General features: G+C 41.2%; 2 protein-coding genes across 5 annotated transcripts in view; both read right to left on the bottom strand.

The window, feature by feature from the left end:
- Positions 1-25,797, bottom strand: part of LOC105894509 (NLR family CARD domain-containing protein 3-like) — a 74,501-nt gene that overhangs the window by 18,323 nt on the left and 30,381 nt on the right. The window contains exon 1 of one of the 4 annotated variants that reach the window (XM_042703951.1): positions 864-968. The exons of the other annotated variants lie outside the window; for them this stretch is intronic. The gene's annotated coding sequence lies outside the window, so the exon portion shown is untranslated. Of the gene's footprint in view, positions 1-863; positions 969-25,797 lie in introns of those variants that run through there. 4 annotated transcript variants of the gene reach the window in all.
- LOC105906447 (NACHT, LRR and PYD domains-containing protein 3-like) overlaps positions 7,006-25,797 on the bottom strand; it is a 38,718-nt gene continuing 19,926 nt past the window's right edge. The window contains exons 8-10 of the mRNA XM_042703809.1: positions 12,424-12,597; positions 9,968-10,082; positions 7,006-7,783 (exon numbers count right to left, since the gene is read on the bottom strand). Of these exons, the coding sequence (XP_042559743.1) occupies positions 7,271-7,783; positions 9,968-10,082; positions 12,424-12,597 (802 nt within the window). The 3' untranslated portion in view covers positions 7,006-7,270. The remainder of the gene's footprint in view (positions 7,784-9,967; positions 10,083-12,423; positions 12,598-25,797) is intronic.

Below are 25,797 nucleotides of genomic sequence, written 5' to 3'. Positions count from 1 at the left end.
GTGTATATTTAATGTTTATATTTTGTATATAAAGTAGGAGTAATATTTGATGTGTTATGTTGTTATTTTATATAAAGTGTGATTTTTCTACCATTTACAGTATTATAATGCTAGTGAAAGTAAAACAATTTGATTCAGCATGCAAGAAAACATTGAAATCGACACCAAGATCATGCAAATCCATCAAGTACATGCATAAGTATGAGCAAAACCATTTTTGGCAGATGCATTCGGCGTCCATCTTGAAAAATGGCTGCCATCTTGGATTTTTTAATGGCGTCAGGCAGGTTTGCTAAGTAGACCCTTGGGAACCACCATATCAAAATTTGGTGCATTTTGTAAAAATGTTCTACTATACACCCAACTATTTAGTCTGACCTCAGCTGCACCAGTAAATATCACCCCACTCTCAAACGTACAGCCTGACATTTTCCATGTATTAAAAATATAACGATAAAGGTTTTAATCTTCTTCATTCTTTCCACAGTCTTAGTTAGTTTCGTTTTGTATTTCAGCCACCAGCTGTACCGAAGATGACTCTCTTCCAAGGGCTGTAAAAAGCACTAAGGGTAAGGGTCTCTGTGACCACAGGATAAACCTCTTCTCTACTTCTGTAATTTCTTACAGATTCCAGACACCATGTTTAGAGTCACCGAGACATGAGGACAAATTTGTTACAGTTTGGGACCATCAGATTCTGTGTACATTAATCTACCTCGACAATCCTCTAGCTAACAGGTCTATAAGCTTATATTTAGAGCATTCGTTTATATGCCTGACAATCAAGATCAACTATTGATTCAAATGTAAATATATACCCATATCTATTTCAATATAACAACAAAACAAGTAAATGCACTTACCTTGAGATCAGTGTAGTCACCTAAGACATGTTCTACCCGTACTGGCTGTTAACTTTTTCAGAGTGAACTTCTGTACAAGCCGTTATAACACAGTTTCCAGTTTCCTCCTTCAGCCTTGAATTCATTTCCTTAAAGAAACAGTAACATGGTTTAGGTGCTGTCAGTGTTCAGGACTGCACATTTTGGTATTCTGTGTCAGCTCAGGGTGCAGACATTGTTCAGGGTGTTCATTTATTACATGTTCACACTCACAGAAACACTAAACCCAGCAATCCACACAGGCACCATTGATCACTGTCTGAAAAGGCCATCAGAGGGTGAATGTCACCCAGGCTGATCTGGAGTCTGTCTCTCATCTCTCACCTCTAGTGTCATCAGATTAACTCCTACAGGCTGATCTGGAGTCTGTCTCTCACCTCACACCTCTAGTGTCATCAGATGAACTCCTACAGGCACACACACATCATCACTGATCTCAGAACACACACGCACACCACACCTACCCATTAGATTTTTTTATTGTTGCTGAATAACATTTAAGAATGGGCCCAAGTTGTTCAATCCCACTCTGTGACAGTAGAGTATTTTCTAGTGTGCTGTATTTCCCCACCTCACATTCATCCCTCCGTCCCTCTCACTGTATCACCTCATCAGCCTAACCAGCCCTCTCAGCCACGCCCACTCCAGTCCTGCCCGGCCTCACCTGGACATCAACACCAATCAGCTGTGGGCTTTTTAAAGACTGAATATCATCACTTATAGACTGTTCCCCAATTAGTCGTGGGTTTTTGAAAGACCTCACTGACCTCATCTGTCTCACTGTGAGGTACTGTTGTCTAGTACACTCCACAGAGCCGTATTACTGCATTTGCCGTTGTTGATCTAAGATCCTTCTCACATTGCCTGTTTGTCTTTTGGATTCAAGTCTGTGTGTCTGTTACCTGTTTGACTGACCTGACCTGTTCTGACCTGTTTCTGTTTTTTTGGATTCTTCCTTTGGACTCGTACTTTGGACTTCTGTTTAGAAAAACTTGTTTGAAGTCTCCATCTGGTTCTCTGGCTTGAATCATCCGACACACACACACGCACACACACACACACACACACACACACACACACACACACACACACACACACACACACACAAACACACACACACACACACACACACACACACACACACACACACACATGTGCTTCCATGAGAACATACAGTAAATTGCAAGTGGGAGGAGAAGGGTCTCGTCTTCACACCAATCAGATCAGAAACATAGCCACGCTGTCACAAAGATATGACAAACTATTAAACTGAATGTCCTCCATTGAGTTTAGTCAGTGAAATACCACTGTCAAAAAATGAACACGGGATAGTATTTTGAAAAGCTTCTCTCTTTTATTGTGAGTAAAGATCTGTAATATGTGTGTAACATGAAATTGACTTGATGACACAAAGAAACGACTGCAAGTTTGTGGTTAAGCCCTGTATCAGGAAGTAAACACCACCCCACTTCCTCACCCCTGCCTCCACTTCTAAAGTTAGTTCTGTGTTACTTACTTGGTACCAACAAGTGATGAAAATCTGATAGATTCCGGACACCATGTTTAGAGTCACAGAGACATGAGGACAGACATGTTACAGTATGGGGTCACATGACATGAGACAAGCAGGATTTCAGCACAAGGACAATATGATAAAACTATTCATAATGAAGCCTAGTCTACTTTAAAATCTAAGTCACCATCAGATTCTAGCCAACAGGTCTATGAGCTTCTATTTAGAGCATTCCTTTATATGCCTGACAATCAAGATCAATTATCGATTCAATTGTTTTTTTCTATTTCCACCCTGTACTGGTTGTCAACTGGTTCAGTGTGAACTTTGTGTTTCTGAAACAATCCGTCATAAAAGGTTTTTATTATATTTTATAGCTTAAATACCACATTTACCATCAGAACATCCTCCTTCAGCATTGAGTTCATATGTGTGTAACATAAAATTGACTTGATGACACAAAGAAACGACTGCAAGTTTGTGGTTAAGCCCTGTATCAGGAAGTAAACACCACCCCACTGCCTCACCCCCGCCTCCACTTCTAAAGTTAGTTGGGGCCTCCTCAGTTTCAAAAGGGACACTCTGACGGTCTGGGTGTGACCAAACAGGATCGGTGCCCTGCCGCCACAAATTGGCCCCCATTGCAAACTGATAACCACACACGGACACTAAAATGCCAACACATTGCAACATGTCCACACACACAGACATACTGGAAAGACGACAGACTATTTTGTTATGCTATAAAAAAAAGATGATGTATGTAGCATAAAAAGTTATCGGCAACTTGTTGATGTTTTCCATATCTGCGTGCATCGGTCCGGCAGTAAAAGGGTGCTGTCCAGAGACTGGAATATGTATTTGGTTCCAGGCGTAATTGGCCAGGTTCATTGTGGTTGTGGCAGTGGGGATGGCAGAGGTTGCCCTGATCAAGCCGCGTCTGCCTTTTGTCTTCTTATTTTGCAGCAGAAATTAATAGTCAGAATGTTTAGGGCTGGAACATGGTGATTATACCCTGCATTATATTGTGTTTTTGTATCAGAGTCTGTCCTGTCATGTGTGTGTTTATTGATTGCTAAGTGTACCCCTCTGTTCGTAAACGGTGCTGATCACCTGTGTAGATGTATCCTTGTCTTGTCCAACAATGTCTAGTGGGATTCAAATAGCTGAAATGTGTCCTCTGGCTTTGGAGAGGCTAGCAGATTTGTCAACTAATTGCAGTTGCTGATTTTTTTCCAGAATTTAGCATTTTGTTATATTTTCCCCCTCTTCAGTATTTTGTTTGATTTAGTTTTTGCAAACATTATTTAAATACAAAGAACTTGCTGTTAAACTCTGAGTTCTGGTGACACTGCTCAGTCCCGTAACAGACACGCCACTACTGCATTTCTAACCCTGTTTTTCTTCCATTTGCATTTTGTTTCATGCATGTGTGATGTATGTGCATGTTTATTCATGCACATTCTTTCTTTATTCATCAATATTTCTGTGGGGAAAATCAATGAGTATTTTAACAATCTTTCTCATTGCTAGACTTTTGTCTTTGCCATCCTCAGATAAAGCCTCATACAGAGTCTCTCTTCATCTGTTGGTAGGGGCTGCCTCTCCTGAACGTATTTCTCATCTCTCTTTATTCAGGGTGAGATTGGACTGGGAACCATAACTTTTTAATGTTATTATTTTCATTAAGAGGATGTTTAGTCTTGATGCATAGGAGTTACTATTCCATAGCCTACAGGTCGAAATCTATATTGAGGAAATACATTTAATGTGGGCCGACATTAAATCATTGTAATAGTACCACAGGCAAAATTGCTGATCTTGTTATGAATATTAATCACTTTTTCATCACTGCTAATCTCTTTCTTTTTAAAATCTCTCTCCATAGAATCAAGTAAGATAAGATGAAAAGTGTTTGCAGCCTCCTTACTTTAGGGGTGTCAGAAGCACACACACACCCCCATCCTCTCTCTGTCTGAGTGACTCTAGAGTGGCCCCTATCTGCCCCCTCAGATCACATGGCAGTGAGATGCAGGTGCTACACCCACTACACATCCGTCCCTGCAGGGATCAAGACTGAACACTGGCAGTAGATGCTACCCCTGCCCCACATCCTGTGAGGATCAGCAGCAGCAGCTGCAGACAGAGGCACACAGACACTAATATGAACTAACTCTTCCCTCAGACAGAGAGAGTGGAGGTGTTGGTGCTGTTAGCCATGAAGAAAAGGGGGTTCCTTTCTCTCAGAGAATAAGAGTCATCAGTATCTGCCCCCTCAGAAGACATGGCAGGGGGATGTAGATGCCCCTGTCCACTGCCCCATCCCTGCAAGGACCAAGGCATGGCAGGTGTACAGTAGATACACAGAGGTGTTGATGCCCCTATCAGTAGCCACTACATGCCCCCATCCCAGGAGGATCAACAGCAGTGACTGCAGAGGGAGGGGGAGTGGAGGGACACAGATGCCCCTTATTAACCCCTCCCACTCAGACAGAGAGAGGAGGAGTTGCTGCTGCTGTGGCCTGTGTGTCTCAATGTGTGTGCGTGTGTGTTTGTGTGTGTTTTACAGGTGTGTGTGTGTGTGTGTGTGTGTTTGTATGTGTTCTACAGGTGTTCAGGAGAAGATGGGCATCATGAACAGAGGGGTGGTGTATGGCCTGTGTGTCTTAATGTGTGTGTGTGTGTGTGTGTTTTACAGGTGTTCAGGAGAAGATGGGCATCATGAACAGAGGGGTGGTGTATGGCCTGTGTGTATTAATGTGTGTGTGTGTGTGTGTGTGTGTTACAGGTGCTCAGGAGAAGATGGGCATCATGAACAGAGGGGTGGTGTGTATGGCCTGTGGGACTATGAGGCAGAGGCTGAGGACGAGTTGTCCTTCAGGGAGGGGGACTGCATGGCCGTCCTGTGCAGGGAGGACCAGGAGGAGACACAGTGGTGGTGGGCCCGCTGTGGGGTCAAGGAGGGCTACATCCCCCGAAACCTGCTGGGGGTCACTCTATCTTTGTGTGTGTGTTATTGCTGTAGAGTATTTGTATCTATTCTTGAAGATGTCAATGTGAAGATATTACTGTGTTACAGTATCACTGCTTATAATGGAGCTCATCTCTCTCTCTTTCATTCTCACAGTTGTACCTGAGGATCAAACCCAGACAGAGAAGCCTGGCTTAATATCATTATATGGCCTATCACACTGATACTACACACACACACCCTTATACATTTACACACACACACCCTTATACTGTACATGTACACACACACACACACCCTTATACATGTACACACACACACACACACCCTTATACTGTACATGTAAACACACACAGCCTTATACATTTACACACACACACCCTTATACTGTACATGTACACACACACACACACACACCCTTATACATTTACACACACACACCCTTATACTGTACATGTACACACACACACACACAGCCTTATACATTTACACACACACACCCTTATACTGTACATGTACACACACCATTATACATTTACACACACACACCCTTATACTGTACATGTACACACACCCTTATACATTTACACACACACACACCCTTATACTGTACATGTACACACACACACACACACCCTTATACATTTACACACACACACACCCTTATACTGTACATGTACACACACACACATACACAGCCTTATACATTTACACACACACACCCTTATACTGTACATGTACACACACAACACACACACCCTTATACATTTACACACACACACCCTTATACATGTACACACACACACAGAAAGAGTTTATTCTTTGTGAAGTTTGGAGAGAGTGGGAGAGAATTGGTGAAGTATATCAATGATGATTATGATAATGACTGCGTTTAAGATTGTAAAATGAACACTGTTTTCTTTGTTGTTTGTGTAAAACTTTATTTGTAAATGTACCCAAACACAGTCATACTGCTGGATAATCACCTGCAGCATCTCTATGATCATCATGTTGTTCTTTTTCTCTATTTGAAAATGAATGTCATGCCCTCATGTAGTTTGTGTCTGAAGACATTTGTGTTGTTTATTTAGATGTTTGTGTCATTAAATTGAATTGCTCCTCACACTACACTTTATCTAATAGAGAGAGTAGAGAGAATGTTGATTTCACAAAGAGCTAATCAAAATGACTGCCAACACATTCTTTGCTGCATACAAGGACAAAAAACATACAATCAGTCTTTCATAATAAAACAGGAATGATAACAGCTTGTATGAGAGATGTATTTTCTCCAAGGTCATGTCTGAAGAGAAAACATGTCTGACATCACTCTGAAGAGATGAAGATGATCTGTGAGAAGCCACAGAGCACAGGAACAGCTTTCCATCTAAACGTGAAATGAACACATTTCATTCCAACACCTGCCTGAAGAGTCACTCTGGAGACAAACTCACATCTGCCCTCACCCTACCTGCATGCTACAGTGATTCATTGGGTGGAAATGTAACCTGACTTATTATAGTACTGCAATGAATGTAATGGCCAAATCAGTTATGTTTTTCAAATTGACACATGGAAAAATTCATTCACTTTTGTTTTGGCTTAAATTACACAATACACATACACAGAGACCCCATACCATCTTATTAAAAAAATGCAGCAAATAATTAAAGCTTAAGGAGACAAGAATACATCATATTGTTGCTGAACAATTCTTATAACCCACGTCTTCAATTAAAAAAATGCACAAAATATACAACAGATATACATAGTATCATCAAAGCAGTGGTGTATAAACAGAGTACACATATCACTATTTCCATAGCATCACAGCACCACTCATGTGTATGAATAGGAGTGGGTGACTCCTGTAGCATGGGGAGGTCATGTGATCTGGCACAGGGACACTGAGCACTCAGAATAAACATAAAACCCAGGATAGAGGAGCTCAGTGAATGTGGAGTGGAACGTGTGCAGGTGGGTGAGTGTGTCAGAGGAGACGCTGTAGAAGGACAGAGTGCCAGCCGGCCAGTCCAGGTACACTCCTACTCTGCTGGAGGAGGGGACATGTATGTCAGTGCGTTTATTATTGTGCCTGGCAGAGAGACTGTCAGGAGAGCACCACAAACCCCAGGACTTGTCATTATATGCCAGTGCACTGTCATCACCCCCTTTCCTCTTGATGCTTTTATACGCCACAGATATACAAGCCCCCCCACTCCACTTAGCCTCCCAGTAGCAGCGTCCAGACAGACCCTCTCTACACAACACCTGAGGCCTCGTATCAAATCTCTCTGGGTGGCGAGGATACGGCTGCTTCTTATTCACACGTGTCACCTTTCTGTTTCCCTCAGAGAGAGAGAGACCTGTGTATGCTGTGTTTGGGTCCAGTGTGAGCTCACAGACATCTGCAGACAAGAGGAGAGGAGAGAGGAGAGAACATCATCATCAGAATATGGGGAGTGACAGCTGCTGCTGACTAACACACACACACACACACACACACACACACACACACACAACTACATATTCCAAACACAGCGCACCAACACTAGGGATGAGAATTGATAAGATTTTAACGATTCCGATGCCTTATCGATTCCTGCTTATCGATTCGATTCCTTATCGATTCTTTTATCGATTCTTATTGGGCAAGGGGTGAAAAAAAGAGCACAAACGGGTTTATTTACATTAATTTTCTTTTATATAATTTTCTATAATGCTGCACACACCATATACAGTATGTATACATACACATTTAAAAAAAAAAAAATAACCAAAAATGTATACATATTCCTCTTGAACTTAAAATAAAACTTACATAACTTAAATAAAATGTATTCTGTTTAATTTAAACATGTTCCTAGAAATTAACCTACCAAAAATCTGGGACATCTACCGTAGTAAAAGGGTGCAAACCTTTCACCACAAACTTAGTCACTGCTCGGTGACATTCGTTGATCCTCTCCTCTGTCATTTTATTTTTCCCTGCCTCGAAGAAAGGATGGGCTAGAGGTGTACAAGACGTGCTAGCTGTAGCCTGTGACCCAGACAGACTACCAGCCTCTGAACCGGTCTGACTCTGAACGTCATCAGCTAAATTGGATGGACATGGAGATTATTTATATAGTGAAAGCTGGTTTACACAATGAAACAAATGGCACTAACAAAATCGCTGAATTTGCTGAGCTGACATAAAGCCACATTAAGAGGGGAGGCAAACACTACCTCTGCCTCAATGTAGGGGGCTGAAAAGGGAAGATTCTATAGCTAAGCTAGCGTAGCTATATGCTAAGTTTAATAATGGATTAAAAGACGATATGCTCAGTTTAATAATGGGTTAACACGATAACGCGAACGTTTGCTGATAACACACGCCCTCCGATAATTAACACCGTTACGATCAAACATTTCTCAAAACTGGACTTTCAATCCAAACGTGAAGTGATCAATAATGGGAGACCAATGCCGGAGCTAAAATGTATGCTTCAAACGAAGGGACAGAAGATAACTTGATCGACTACACACAATAAAGGCAAATTGCTTCACACAGTGAGTGGTTGTGATCACTTTTGAGGAGTTTACCTTGGACAGAAAGAGATGAAGCACCAACGTTAGCTGAGCTGCTGCATGCATCGAAGACATGACATTCCTGTAATTTAATTCCATGATGTGTGTTCAAATGCTTATTCATATTTGTTGTATTTCCTCCCTTCAACGAAATAGACTTTTTACACAGGTTACAAGTGGCGTAGGTGTCATTTTTGTCGTGTGAAATAGAGCCAAACTTCTGCCTAGTTGCCATGTTTGCTGAAGTCTGAAGAAGAAACTAAAAAAGTTCGCGCATGCGCAACGCCACAGAGGACCGATAGCAGAACCGTTAAAGAATTTGGCTGACGATTCCAAACAATCGGTTCACTAGGAACCGGTTCTAAAAAAGAACCGGTTCTCGATTCTCATCCCTAACCAACACACACACACACACACACACACACACAGACACGCAGTACATTCCAAAACACAGCACACCAACACACAAACACAATACTACACATTCTTAACACGAAATACATTATTTTACATTCCAAACACAGCACCCCAATACAAACAAACACACAGACACACAGACAGACACACAATACTACACATTCTAAACACAAAATACACCAAAACACACAATCACACGGTTAAGTTACCGTTTTGAAACTTCCGTCTATAATAAAAATCTTTTCATGTCAGATTTGCTCATATAGGCTATTGCTGACACTTTTAAAAAACGGTTTTGAACAATGGTCCGATGCAAATCGATAAAAGTTTGGCTTGTTAATGTCATCCCTTTCCTCAGCTGCTTCTTAACAACATCAATTTAGTTTATGTTGTTGCTGTTATGAAGTGACGCAGCGGGGTTAATAAGGGTTCAGGCTGAGGTTGCGAGGCGGGGCGTGGGGCGTTCACGTGGGGCAATTACGTCATCGGGTTAGAAAATGTGCGGATCGGGCGTTTACACGAACACGGATCCGGTGGCGGGTTGGAATCTTTCCACTCTGGAGACCGGATTTAAAAGATTGCGGATTCAGGGACCCAATCCACGGGGTTCGTGTGGACGGAAGGTAGATCCAACAACATTTCTTCCAGATTCAGGCAATCCAGGTTCCGTGTGGACCGGCCCTTAGACATGAGCTCTTGCACTGGATGTCTTATCAAACACAAAACATATTTATTCACTATATGGGAAAAGTATAAACTTCATAACAAGCAATATTTCTCTCCCTGTTCTGATGGGAAGGCGTGCTTGAAAGTGGTGGTTTCTCATGACATTTGATATCAGCCTTGCATTTCCCCAAGTCCACGTATATAGAGGTGTCAGCAGATGATTTGTGAGAAGTGACCAAGGGGAGTTGTAGAAATGAGAGGAATGATCTGAAAAATGTCTTAACCAATTACTGTATCATCATTAGAGCTTAAATCATTCTTTATTTAGAGAAGAGAGGTATTACCTGTGTAACTGTTAGTGTGACAAATACTGTATAAAAGTTCATTGTTTTCTGTGATCAGGGCCTTCAGTTAACATCTCATCTGATCTGTCATACGTCAACTAGTTTAACATGAAATGTTGCCCTGACAAACTCGTTAACAGCTCAATTTAGGTTTGATGCAAAAACGATGAACTAAACCAGCAGATTTGTTTTTTAAAGTGGCTGTTCATCATTAATCAGTGTCGGGCTATGTCATCATACAGTATTTATCTTTTCAACTGAGTATTAAAAAAACTCTCAGTACATAGTACTCAGTACACAAATTAACTTCAGATGATTTTAAATGACGCTTGCCTGTACATATTAATGTACTTACTATTTGTAAAATACAAATATATTAAATAAATTATATTATAATAAGTATATCATTATAATATTTAAACATAATATGCATTGATGATAATACTATATAAAGTAAAGAAGACAAAATATTGGTTAAATGTGCAGTGTGGAGTATTTAGGGGATCTATAAGTAGAAATGTATATATAGCATTCATAGTTAGGATCGTAAAGGGAAGGGTATTCAGCTGGTTGCAATTTAGGAACCTCGCCACTAGATGGCAATCAAAACTACACAATGTACCTTTAACTAAACTAAGTTTTATGAACTGTATGAACCACCCCCCTGTGTTTTAGCCCTTACTGGGGGGTCTGGGCAGACACTGTCTGTTTGAGATGCATATGGTTACGGATTACGCCATTATACACTCATATTCATTTCCTTTGATTCCTCTTTTACATTTACATTTTCAATAATGTGTAGGAAATGAAACGACTAGTTAGTGAAAACAGTTCCATATGTTGCAAACAGAATGGGCATTTTTATCTTGTGGTATATGATGATATGAATTGATCTGAAGAAACATAGCAGCTCAAAGTAGCTGATGCATAGAGCTGACTTTCTTTTTCAGCAGCAAACTACTTCAGGTAGAAGAAAGATCTATGCTTTCCCAAATAACGCATTTGGATGCATACTGTCCTCCGAGGAGCTTTTACTGGTTTTTACCTTGGTCTAATTTTAAAGCCAAGGGTGGTTTTCCAAAATGATGGAATACTGAAAACGTAGTTTCATATGCTGGCTTTCCCTGGATTCCCTAGACTAACAACAGAACCTTCTAGCTATCTAACCATCTACCAACCTAACTTAAATAAAAAAAAATCTGAGTTGTGCAATACACCCAAGAGCTTGGCCAAGAGCTTTTTCAAGTTTGGGCAGAAGCTGAAACAAATGTCACCAGATAACCTGACAGTAGAAATGGCATTGTGGTAAATGCAGCGAAGTAAAAGCAAAAAAATAAGACTTACATCTCAGCAAACGTGGTCGTGCTCTGTTGACAGAAGCATGGTCGGTTCTGGAACAGAAACACACAGTCACACATATAATATTCAAAAACAGATACGATCTGCAATTGTTTTCATTTTTTAATAGTTTATAGTTACTAGATGCAGGATCCATTTTTGAGTTCTTGAACTAATTGATAATTTAAGGACAGATGAATATCTATAACTGTAAGAGGAATGTTGTATCTGATAAATCCGTAATTAAAATGGGTGGCTATAGGAGCACTGGTGAGTATTTTGTTGCATTTTATGCGGTCGTATTTTGCACTGGTGCTCTTAGTTTAATTATGTATTTCTTGCCTAATTTGGACTAGTTTTTACCTTTACCAACTGCCTATTAATTGACTAATCACTTTGCTACCATATAATTGCTTTGGACTTCTGGATTCCTTTGGAGTTCACTACCCTGCCTGCCACCTTCCCTGCCTGACCTCTAATCCTCGCTTCATGCCTCTGGACCACTTTGCAAAAGGGACAATTTAAATTCATATTTGCAATATTGGGCGCTGCATCAAAGAAGTGACCTACATCTAATTTGGTTAAGTGGCTATGTAAATACAACTTTGAAAATACACCACTACACTAGGTATGAAGAAACTGATTTGATCTCACACAAATAATGCAAAAAAGTACAACATTGGGATTTCTTTCTACACTTACTTAAGAATCTCCAGTTTACAGACAGGATATTTCAGTCTAGCAGATAACAGCTTTGGTCCTGATTCCCCGGGATGATTGCAGCTCAGATCCAGCTCTTTGAGGTGGGAGGGGTTTGAAGACAGAGCTGGAGCCAGACTAATACAAGCCTTCTCTGAGATGAGACAATCAGAGAGCCTAAGAGAGAGAGAGAGAGAGAGAGAGAGATTGCTGTAAAATTGGATATAATCTAAAAACTATTCAGGGATGGATGTAAAATGGAGACCGAGATGAAAATATCCACTGAAATGGTACACACTACTTCATTCTCACACTAATTCTCCAAGTTAAACTGAAAAAGCTCCCTTTTAGCACAATACCTCTTCAGAACCTTAATGACTTTATTGTACAGTGCCTTTAAAGACAGCCATTACTTAATGATAGATGTGTATCAAAAATAATAAAACACATGATTAAAATATGAATGAACTACAGAACCACTTTAACTAGGACTGATGTTTTCAATGAAAATGCTCTGGTGCCTTTAATAAAGTGGTTCTCAACAGGGGGGCCAGGGCCCAAAAGGGGGCTTCAGGGAGCTTCAAGTGGGGCTTTGAGATGATAGGACATTATTTAAAACAAAACAATAAACAATTGTATAAATAGCTTTATAAATATACACTCAAACGCATTTCTATTCAAAATTAAAATGAGAATGAGTCATGGAACATTTGACATTCATATTTGTATATTGTGTTTTAAGTGAATTGTGGCCCATTATTTAATATGTCAGTCACAAAACTGTAATTAAAAAAAGTTAATTAAAAGGTAATTATTCAACTGACATAAATATGATGGAACCGGATATTGCTGTTTTCCTGTTGTGTCACATATTAACTGAAGTTACTGACATTATGACAAGGAAATATAAAACTCTGAACTTAATCAAGTATGTACTGTATGTGTGTTAATCATATGCCCTTGCTAGTTGAAACATGACTTTTCTGTTTTTTTTCAAATGTTACTTGAGCGCTACCAACATAATCAGCTGTGCTGCTGTATAAAATACAATGCCAATTAGCATTGTAACAACAGAGAAATAATCGACCAAACACAAATTTCCAAACTTTTTTTGACAACTTTATATAAACCTTGTGTGATGTGTTTAATTGTGCTTCTCTCTTGTATGCTGCAGTCTGAGAGTGGGCCCATGCCTCTCTTGTCTGCCAAGACACTTCAGAGTGAATCCGACGAGCATGCTGTTGTTGACTAAATATACTTATATGCAACTCCGGAGTTCTGAGGTAACTTGAGTGAATTTTCACCTTATTCCACATTATTTTGTATTATCTTAATCTGTAACCCATGTTCCTGTTTGTGTTCTCTGCCCTCTGTCTCAAACATGGACACCGTGTTCATTAGCATTCAAATGGGTTTTCATGAGGATTCAGGTTCTCTTTTATGCATTTGAACTCCTTTCCCAAGATGTTGTGTCACCACTCCCCTGTATTCTCCCATCTGACTGACTGGTATAAATGGCAGCACCTTCTTACGGTCAAATAGGCCATTCTCTGAGCAACAAAGTTAGAGGGTGTCTACATGTTCACTTGTGCAAGAAAATGTAATGAACAGTTGGTGTTCTACTTATGTGCTGTCATGGTTCTTATAACTAATCAGGAAATGCATGACTATAAGACATGTCCAACACCAACCTCACTGTCTGCAGTTTGGACTAGACAGCTGTTAGACCCTCAGTGCTTTTATTCAATAGAATATCTGTACTTTATTATTAGTAGTTACAGTAGGTTATTTGGTTACAGGTTACAGCGAAGGAATAGTTATTTCCGTATATTAGATCAGTATCATAAACGTTATGGTGTACAAACACTTTAAAAAAAATCTTGTTAGTTTAGGTTGTGTATCCGTATGGGATTGTGATGTGAATGTGACACTGGGAAGTCCCTTTAAACTGGTATGCTACTATAACTGAGAAAATGTTAATAGTGTCTTGAGCAGGGGTATAGAGCAGGGGTCTTCAACCTTTTTCAGCCCAAGGACCCCTTGGCTGAGAGAGACACTGAGCAGGGACCCCCACCCCCGCCGCCACAAATTTGGGCCTGATATTCATATAATTTATTTAGAACTAAGTGTCAGTCACACACACACGCTCCCCTACACATGTTTGAACAGAATTACAAATCATCTGTGACACACAACTCGTTTCAATTTATTCTGTTTATTATTGACATTTTTTCTCCCTTACAGTTAGCCGTCACTCTGTATTCAATTAGGGAGGGACAAAGAATTGAGTAAGTATGGATGAAATATCTCATACCTAGTGAGAGATCTGACGTTTGAGAATTCATCATTCATGTCTTTGGCAACAACATTCTCCCTATGAAGCATGCAGTGCGTCATACATGGCTCTTGCACCGTCTGTGCACATCGCGACACATTTTGGCCAGGGTATATCATGTTCACGGAAAAAATTGTCGATCACTTTGAAAATCTCTGAACTTTTTTTTTACCTCCAGGCAGCTGCTTACAGAATCGAAAATCCTCCTGCATCTCATTTTGGTCGACAAATCACAGAAAAGCTAAAAGCTGAGAGTCGTTTGACACATCGGTGGATTCATCTAATTGTAGTGCAAAATAATCTGCCTTCGGGAGTTTTGCGACTAGTAGTGCCCTCACATCAGCTGCCAATTTATCAATAGGGCGGGCATTGGGATGCTTTTCAGTTTTTTTACGTACTCATCCTTCCCAAACATTGTTTTGCACATATCACTAGCTGTTGGCAATATTAAACTTTCCGCAATTATGTATGGCTGTTTGGTCTGAGAGACACGTAATGCAACTTGATAAGAGGCTCTTAAAGCTAGCTTTGGCTGATTGTCTCATCAAGGTCTGCTGGCCCTCAAAAGATTTTAAACGGGAAATATTAAATGTTTTTTTCTTTCAAGTGAGCATGGGTTGTCTTTGAGTGTCGTTGCAGCTTTGATGGTTTCATAGTTTCGTTTGATAGCACGGAAGAGCAAACCACACACACTGCTAATTCTTCACCATCGGTCTCTTTATAGGGGAAGGCAAACTTCAGATAATTCTCTGAATATTTACGTGTCTTCTCCCGTTTGCACTTTTGGCTGTTCATGTTGGCATCCTCTGAAGGTAGATCATCTGAACCGCCATCAGTGGTGTCTGACGAGGAGCTTTTGTTACGAGAAATTACAAAACGATCAATTATTTCAAATTGTATAGTTATGGCAGGTAACGTCTTTTGGCACCAGATAGCTAAATGTAGCTAAAAGTGTATATGTTGCCATCATGATCAAATGATCGCGTGAAGACTCATGGGTAGCCTATGTATTATTTTTAAGGAATAGAAAGCAATTTTTATGTTCTGTTTATGTTTATGTAGTCTTTTGGACGTTGTACATTTTTGGAAGAGGGAAAAATGCTTCAGATGAAATCATTTGGCGGACCCCCTGCAGTACCTCCGCGGAACCCCTGGGGGTCACGGACCCCCGGTTGAAGACCTCTGGTATAGAGGATAAAACAGTAAGAGAGTGGACAACTCTTTCCTGTACAAGCATTTTGTTTTGCTTTTTGCAGTACTCACTGGCATTAGTTATTTGCCCTGAATATTAGGCCTGTATCATTAGTTTTATCTCTAACTTGCTAACTTGGCTAAATAGATGTAATTTATCAAATACATGCCGCATTTAGCCTGTGATATGTCAGCATGGTTGAGAATCTAAAGTCACGTGAAATTTTGTAATTAATGTAGTACGCGAAGCACAAGGAGCATAATGCCATCTGTATGTCAAAAGTGTGTCTGTTAAAGTGCCACTTTCTTTAAACAGGATAATAGTGCTTCGAACGTGTCAAACTCCGCTGTTGCGGGTGCCCTGCACCGCCATTTGCAGCTATATTTTAAATCTGATTTAATCGCCCAGCCCGTCTATATAGGGCAGGACTTCTTCTCACACTATCTCTCCATTTGAGGACCAGCACCTCTCTCTGGTCTAGCCCACAGAAGCACCACAACTACTACTGTGTCAAAGGGTAAAGTTTCGAGAGTCTGGAGGGCAGGCACAAAAGGGCAGCAGGCAGACAAAAATTGCGTGGCCTGTAAATTTAATCACCCTCCACCAGGTGCAAAAATAAACAAAAAGTCTGATACTATGAATTGAAACTAAAATATATTTACAAAACAGCTGTATATGTACAGCCAGTAGCGCAGCTTAGGACAAATGTCCCTAAATACAAACAGCACAAATGTAAAGGCCTCACACTTCTGAGGAGGTTAGAGAAGCGAACAGACTAATGCCCAATTTATGGTTGTGCGTTTGTTTTTTTGTTTGTTTTTTTTTAACTTTTATTAGAATAAGTTCCTTGACAGTGAGTCTCACACAGCATGTCATACAATATTATATATAATTATAATAACCATATAAAAATAACAATATACAATACAAGTGTTTACCAAATAAAAAGAAAACACAAATGACAGAAGGGTTATCCCAATGAATTCACATAGTTTCATATTCAATCTAGCTTGTCCAGTCAAATGTCAACCGAATGATCATTTTAACCAATACATTGTAACAGGTGTCCATTTTCCTAAGTAAATGTCCATCCGGAGTCGTAGGCTTGCAGTTAAACTTTCCATACAATTCACAGCCTGGAGCCTCTGGGCCCACTGGTCCACGGTAGGTGGGTGGGGCCTGAGCCAGTTTACTGTGATCATTTTGTGGGCTATTAACATCATAACTCTGATTATATACAGTTCGTTTTTCCCTAGCCCCCTTGTAGGTGTAGTTCCCAGAATCAGCTGTTGTGGGTCAATCAAACTATCTACGTTCAAGATCTCACTTATCTCCCTCTTCACCTCCTCCCAGAACTTCTGCAATTTAGGGCAATCCCAGAAAATTGGAAAAGTCCCGTATTAGGCCACTACCTCCCCAGCAGAGAGGGGAATACTTCTTGTCATATTTAGCTATTACTAAGGGTGTTTTAAAATATCTCATCCTTAGTTTCCAACTAAATTCTCTCCAGGTTGGACTACTTAAACATTTGTGCCAGGACATCCAAGAGCTTTCCCATTCATCATCTGCAATAATGGTGTTAGCCTCCAATTCCCATTTACCTTTTATTTCCAGTGTGTCGATAGGTGTATCCATATGAATTCTACTGTATAAACAGGATATTATATGTTTTGTTTGGATTCGGTACTCAGCTATCTCCACCCAGTACTCCTCAAAATTGCCTGGTGTGTCCTTAATTTTGTCCCATTCCTTGTGTGTGGTCAAATAGTGTCGAAGTTGGAAATATCGGAATAGATCTTTGGCTTTAATACCATACTTTGCTTGAAGTTGTGCGAAAGCCCTGAGAGTCGTTCCTTTAAATAATTGACTTATTGTGGTCAAACACTTCTCCGCCCATTTACTAAAACCACTGTCTAATTTAGCAGGCAGAAAATCACAAAGAGCAGCTATTTTTGTTGCCCTAGATACAGATAATGAAAGGTTTAATACCTGTCTTATTTTCTTCCAAACCTTTAATGTATACTTAACCCATTCATTTTGTATTTTTAGTTTACGCAATAATAATAACAATAATAATGGATTTTATTTGTATAGCACACTTTAAAACACAAAGAAATCTCAAGGTGCTTAACACAGTCACAACAACAATAATACAAAGTAATAGAAGTGCTAATGAAGTGCAGAAAATAGGATAATATAATATACCAAAAAAGATAATAAATAATTCATTAATAAGATTATAATGAGATCGAATATTATGTATTAAAAACAGAGTAATTTTGGACAGAGCAATTAAAACAATGCATTCTAAAAACAACACAGAAAATAATCTAAAACAAAGACCAGGACTTTAGGTGAAGGCAGAGATAAATAAATGGGTTTTGAGGTGTGATTTAAAAGCAGTGAGGGAATCTAAGGCCCTAATGTTCTCTGGGAGCTTGTTCCAGAGTCGTGGCCCCAGTGAGGAGAAGGCACGATCTCCCATTTTAGTCAATTTTGTCCGGGGAACTGCAAGGAGGTTTGAGTTTCCGGACCTAAGTGTCCTTGATGTGAAATGAGGGGTGAGGAAGTCCTGGAGGTAGGTTGGGCCGGTAGTTTATGGCCTTGTGAACTAGGAGAAAATTATTCTTTGGTTGATTGGAAGCCAGTGGAGGGAGTGGAGGACTGGGGTGATGTGTTCTGATTTCCTTGTCCGAGTGAGAACCCGGCCAGCACTGTTCTGAACATACTGCAGCCTCTGAATGGTTTTCGCTGGTAGACCTGCCAGCAGAGAGTTGCAGTAGTCAAGACGGGAGCTGATGAATGCATGCACCAGCTTTTCTGCAGCCTTGAGATGTTTCTCAGGGTGGTAGAATGAAGTTTGGCAGATGGATTTAATGTGTTCATCAAAGGACAATAATGAGTCCAGCTTGACACCCAGGTTTGTGACGAGTGAGGAGAGAGGGGTGAGGTGACCATTTATAGTGATGTGGGTGATGCTGGCCTTTTTAGTTTGATGAGGGGTGCCAATAAGAATGGCCTCTGACTTGCTGCCATTGAGCTGAAGGGAGTTGTTGCTCATCCAGCGCTGGATGTCATCCAGGCATTTAGTAGTCCGGGAATAAGCCAGGTGTTTGTCAGGTGCAGTTCCGAGGTAAATCTGCGTATCGTCAGCATAAGAGTGGAATTCGATGTTATGGCTCCGTAGTATATTTCCCAGGGGCAGCATGTAAATTAAAAAGAGCAGGGGCCCCAGGACTGACCCCTGGCGTCCTGTGAGGTAAGAATGATGGAGGAGTTCATTTTTAAAACAATGCTGGAGAGCTACTTCACCAGAAGACAGGGACCTGTTTATTATGTAGGTTGCAGTGGGGATGATGGCTGATAGACACGCTTTCAATAGTGATGTGGGGATGGGGTCCAAAGAGCTGGTGGAGGAGTTCATTTTTAAAACAATGCTGGAGAGCTCAGGTTGAGTGACCTCAGCAAAGTGATCAAGGGCAGGGCCATCATGAGGGGCATGATCAGGGTGAGGGTCAGGTTGGTTGGGGGTGATGTTGTGCCTGATGTTTTTGACCTTTGTTTTAAAGAAGTCCATAAAGCGGTTGCAGTCATCAGAGGAGGGAGTAGTGGTGGAGGAGCTGCAGGGCTTGAGCATCTGATTTATTGTAGAGAACAGGTGCCTGGGATTTCTATGGCCAGAGTCAATGAGAGTGGAGTAGTAAGATGCCCTGGTAGATCTCAAAGCAGAGGAATATGTTTTCTGGTGTTCTCTGAAGGACAGTTTGTGAACAGTTTAGCCAGTTCGCCTGAATCTGCGCTCAATTTTCCGACCCTCTGATTTTAGGGCTCTGAGATGGTCAGTGAACCAGGGGGCTGAGCGATGGAAGGACACCAGCCGTGTTTTTTCAGGGGCAAACCTGTCTAGGCCATTAAGCAGAGTGTGGTTGTAGCGGTGCACATGCTCTTCAGGTGAGAGTGCAGGATCAGGCTCAGACAGGGCAGAGGAGAGAGCGTAAGATAGCAGGGCATGGTCAATGTCCTTGATCTTACGGAAGGTAATAGAGCGCTTGCTGCTAGAGACTGGTGGTGTAATCATAGTGTCCAGTAGAACCACACTGTGGTCAGAGATGCCTAGCTCCAGCACATGAGAGTTGTAATGGCAAGATCAAGGGTATGGCCGTGTTCATGGGTTGGTCCTTGAACATGCTGAGTAAGCGGGAGGCAATCCAGGAGGTTGAGGAAGTCAAAAGCCAACAGGCACTTGGGGGCATCTATATGGATATTAAAATCACCAAGTATCACCAGCCTGGAGAAGGTGGGGCATAGGGTTGTGAGGAGATTTGAGAAATCAGATATAAAAGTAGTTATCTCTGGTTGGTCTGTAAATAGAGACAATTAGCAGAGGTTCTGGAGTGAGGCATCTGGCAGCTAAACATTCAAAAGATGGGGAATTAGGGACCTGCAGTTCAACCAGGCCGAAAGTGTCCCGATAGAACACTGCCAGCCCCCCACCACGACCAGAGCTGCGTGCTTTTTCAATATAATTGTAGCCTGCAGGAGTCGTCTCATTTAAGGTGAGATAGTCACCACTGCGGTGCCAGGTCTCACTAAGACATAAAATGTCAATGTCATGATCGGATATAAAATCATTTAATATAAGTGTTTTGTTCGTGAGAGACTGAATGTTCAGGGAGGCAAATTTGACATCCTTCTGTTTTAGGGGGCGGGGTGCGTGTTCTTTGAGAAGGCGGAGATCGCTACTAGCTTCATGAGCGACAGTGTTGACACACGTGTGTTTAAAGATGTCACAGTCAGTACACTCAAAGCAGCCTTTAGACTTAGCGACAGCATCTGAGGACCATACTTTCACGCTGTTTTCACAGTTTTCTGACGACACTCCGGGACAAGGAAAAGTATAGGATGGTCAGACTTTCCCAGCGGAGCACTCGGGAATGAATGGTAAGCTGTGAAAGAAATATGCTATATAATTATTATCATGATATGTGATGTAGGTTGTTAAATGGAAGTCTCAGAGGTTTCTTTTGTTCTGTGAGAGGAATTCTGAATCTGTGAGAACGAGAGATGTGGAACTCAGAGGTGTCATGAAATGTTTAGGTTAAGACTGATTTATTGTTGTAAGACCCAGAGTTTGGGTTTGGGGGTCTTAGGTAAACATTCTTATCTCTGGGAACCAAGGACGAGATGGTACAAGATGGGAGTGTTGCCATGTATGAACTGTGAACATTTTCTTTCCATAAAGGGTTAGACATTTTACCAGAGAAATCAGTGATGGGTTGAACAGCGGTCTGAAACACTGCACTCCTCTTGGAGGAGTGTATGTTGACGAGCGGGCTGAAACCATGCACTCCTCTTTGCCAGAGTAAAAGTAAATTATTTATTATATTCTTGGTTGTGTGTGTCTTAATTCTGAAGTTAAATACAGTCCTGGTAAAGGGTGAAAAATTCCCTGACATAAGCCGACTTGATTTTAGTGTAGCAATGGTCTAAAATATTGTTTCCTCTCATTGGACATGTCACCTGTTGGATGTAGTTGGGGAGCTCGTCGGACAGATTGCAGTGGTTGAAATCACCCAGAACTATTACAGCCGGGTCTGGATGTGAGAGTTCAGCTGTGGCTATGTGGAGTGCAATGCATTTGTCGTCAGAAAGGGGAGTGCTGAGAGTGATGTGTTTACTGAACTTTGCTCTATATGTACCCATTTTGTATCCATATCCAATCTCATCCAGGAGACCAATACTCTAAGTTGTGCTGCCCAGTAATAACTTCTGAAATGAGGCAAAGATAAACCGCCCTTCTCTTTCAGTAAGCAAAGAACTTTGAGTCTCACTCTAGGCCTCTTGTTCTGCCATATGAATTGGGAAACAAGCTAAGATCTAAGAGCTTAAAAGTGGATACCGGGACAGCAATAGGAAGAGAGCAAAAGAGAAATATCAGCCTTGGCAGAACATTCATCCTAATGGTTTCTACCCTCCTAACCAAGGAAAGGGGAAGCATCTCCCACCTTTCCAGGTCATTTTTGATCTGGGCAATAAGTTTGTCATAGTTTGCGCTGTATTATTAACTCAGCCAGCGGTTCGATACTCAGTGCAAATCAAATAGGAGACACTGGATTTCCTTGCCGAACCCCCTTCTTAAGTTTAAAGAATTGAGAGCAGTGTCCGTTAACCCTAACTCTTGATATTGGGTCTTTATTTAGAGTGCCTTTAAATGCCTTTCGAAACCCAAGTTTAATTTCAGTCTTACTGGGCCATGATCAGATAGAGTAATAGGTTCTTTAACACACTCCTTAATTGTATGAAGGCTCTACTTTGAAATGCAAATCAGATCAATTCTGGAGTATGACCCATGAACCGTAGACAGAAATGTAAAATCTTTTGTTGTTGGATTCTTGGCTCTCCAGCTATCTACAAGCCCCAACTCTTCCAACATATGTTTTGCAGCTTTAGATTTCCAGCTAGGGGGTCCATGGTCTGTGGGTAATTTGTCTAATTTCGCATTTAAGACACAATTAAAGTCTCCTCCTAAAATTATGGTACCTTTAGCTTACCTTGCCAATATGGATGCAATGTCCTTAAAAAACGAAGGATCATCTTCATTCGGAGCATAAATATTCATGATGGTCAGGTCTATTCCACCTATTCTTCCTATGACTGCTATATACCTTCCCTGAATATCCTTTACTTCCCTATGTACTGCAAGACCGCTGGATCTACTAATCAAAATTGCCACTCCTCTCTTTCTTCTATTTGGACAAGATGCATAGAACACCTGCTCCACCCAATCTCTTCTCAATTTATTGTGTTCAGCCTCATTTAGGTGAGTTTCCTGTAGTAACCCTATTTAACAATTTAATTTTTTCAACTGAGCTAGAATCTTTTTCTTCTTAATGGGATGATTGATACCTTTAATATTGTAACTAACAACCCCTAAATCAGACATAAATAATCTTCTTTCTTGTTTTTTTCCCTTCCCCTAAAATCCCCTGTGTTTAAAATAAAAAGCTTTACTTCAAAAATGACCTAATTTACTTGTGTGGACTTAACAGACATGTCAAGAATATAAGAACTAAGAACAAACACATTTAAATGAACCAAATAAACATCTTTGACTTCCAAAAACCCAGCTCGCTGAAGAAATGTGTCCACCAGCCCCTGCTGTATTACAGGCAGAGAGTTGTGACCTCTAACTCTCTCTAGGGAATATGCACAAAGTGCCAACCAAACCACAGACCAAAGAAAATAACCAATTCCCTGGTGAGGTTTTCGTCCCATCTTGGGTATTATCATAAAAAAGAAAATGGGAGCCCTTCACTCCCTCTTACCTTTAATGTCACTCACATACACTCATCACTTATATCCAGTGTGACTAGCTGTTTTAAATGTCATATAAAGGGATAGATATAATGTCGTATTCCTGTCAACCGTTAAACTTTCAAAAGTCTGTTAGCGTTACCTGAGCACAAATGTCATTTTCTCAATCCTGCAGAAAAGACCGTAAATCAGTGTCCCTCAGAGATGCGGCTCCTCTTCCTCTCCTCCCGTCCTCCTGTCTTTGCCATGTCGCCCTCGAAAGCTCCCGCTCCATCTTCTCTCTCTCACTCACCTGCACCACTATGCCCAACAAGTGTCGGCAGAGCCTCTACCAGCGTTGGAAAAGTTTTCACTCCCGTCTCCAAGGTGACTCTCAGCTGCGCAGGGAAGCGACATCCGGCCCGAATCCCCTTCTCCTTCAGCCACGTACCCGCGCTCTTTTCCTCTGTACCTCCGGAGAGTAATCTTGGTTGAAGTATATGAGCTTTCCCTGAAACTGGACTTGTTTCTGCGTCCATGCTTGTCGTAGCACCGCTTCTTTCACGGTGTAGTCCTGAAATCTCACAATGATGGAGCGCGGAGGTGCGGTGTTGTCTGGTTTTAGCCCCAAAGATCTGTGCGCCCTCTCAATGTGTATGTTAATTTCAGGCGGCAGCTGCAGCGTTCTTTTAATAAGTTGTTTAACAAATCCAGCCATATCTCTTTTCTCACTTTCTTCAGGGACTTGATAGATTCTCAGATTGTTGCGGCGCATTCGGTTCTGCAGGTCATCACATAGGTCGGTGAGGGCCACCTCGCGTCTCACCAGGTGCCGGAGCACCCTCTCATGTCGTTGACTAGTGTCTTCAGCTACGCCGTCTCTGGTCTCCGTCTCTTCAACCCTCTGTTCGAGTTTCTCCATCCGTTGTTTTAGATCAGTTACTGATGTTTCAAGTCTAGACAGCGAGGCTTTGGTGTCAGTAAACAACTCCTGATTCTCTTTCCTCAATTCTTTCAGTTCTCGAAGTATCTCCCTCATGTTCATTGCTCCTTCTTCTCCACTAGCTTCGCCTGGGGCAACGTTAAACAGCGGCCCTTTTTTTCCTTTTGCCTCTTCTATGGTCGTGCGTTTGAACGGAGACGGACACATAGGCACGCCTTGGCAACACCTTCCCCGAGGTGGAACGCCCATCCGAACCCCTCGGAGAGCTGGACGGACACCGACGTGCACCTCTCGATTTTTCTAACTTTTCAGATAGCTACGGATAGCGACGGATACCCCCTTGGCTGTGATTGGTCCACTAACGAAATAATTTTCGAACAACATCATTTCCCGGAATCTCACATTTCCTGTTTCATTCCCTATCTGTTCCTATTCTGTTATAGAGTGTGGATCAGCCGAATATTTCTGTCCGAGCCCGGCCTATATCTGGAGCCTGACAGCCATTCAAATATATTGTCGGAACCCAACCAGACATAGTCAATGTCTCAACTGTTCATACTAATGACACACGTTTTTTTATTAATAGCCTGTAGACCGTCTCACAAGCTTCTTCTTGTTGATTATGAACAAATATAACAGAAGAGGTCTGAAGATATTTCTGAAACACTTATAAGGACGCTCAAATGACCGCAAATTCACAGGAGAGAATACTATCCCATTCTCACAGGAGACATCACAGCAATCTGAACATATTTGTCAAACGCGATAAAAGAAACTGCTCTGAAACATTCCCATTCCCTACTGAATATTCTGTTTAGATCAAAGGTTTGTTTTTCGACACCGCAATATTTCAGATGATAGAACAGTTGAAATGAATGCTCATATACAAAAGCTAACATTAACGTGAAGTGGAGTTAACTTGCAGCCAACACCATTGTATTACAAACACTGACAACACACACACATAATGAGAAAGTAGGCCTACACCTGGCGATTATCTCGCCTTTTATCTTCCACCTTTGAATAATGTAACTTATAAAAACGTCGTTTTAAAGCGCTGTGGCCGTCCTTAAAATATGTGTCAATAAACAAACTTCTGCTTCATGTGAAGCAGACACATCGACTTCACTACTTATTAAGATATTTTAAATATGGAATGTTCAATGCCTTATCGCGCTGATGTGTCCCAGCCCGACCCGAGCCCGACAGCAAGTAAATTATTTTTTTCCGAACCCCAATGAGTCAATGTCTCAACTGTTCATACTACTGACACATTTACGTACGTTTTTTATGAATAGCCTGCCTTTATTAAACTCGAGCATCAACAGATAATTGCACTCGCTCGCACAAACACGCCCGTTAAACGCACAAGCGCGCACAAGAGGGAGATAAGCATATTGAAATTAAATAATTCACATTGCAAGAACGGAATGAAATGGCCTACACATTACACACGCTAGTCATCTGCTATGCCTAAATAAAACTCACGCCAGAAGAGGCAGGAATAAAACAAGTCTTACCATTGAAGATAATTTTTTTCATGAAAAATGCAAGTGCACGGCCACGTTCGTTATTAAACTATCTACATAGTCCAACCATCGAGGTTTAATCCAT

Source organism: Clupea harengus, chromosome 26 (genome assembly GCF_900700415.2).
Source record: "Clupea harengus chromosome 26, Ch_v2.0.2, whole genome shotgun sequence".
Lineage (NCBI taxonomy): Eukaryota > Metazoa > Chordata > Actinopteri > Clupeiformes > Clupeidae > Clupea > Clupea harengus.
This window is presented reverse-complemented; position numbering and strand designations above follow the sequence as displayed.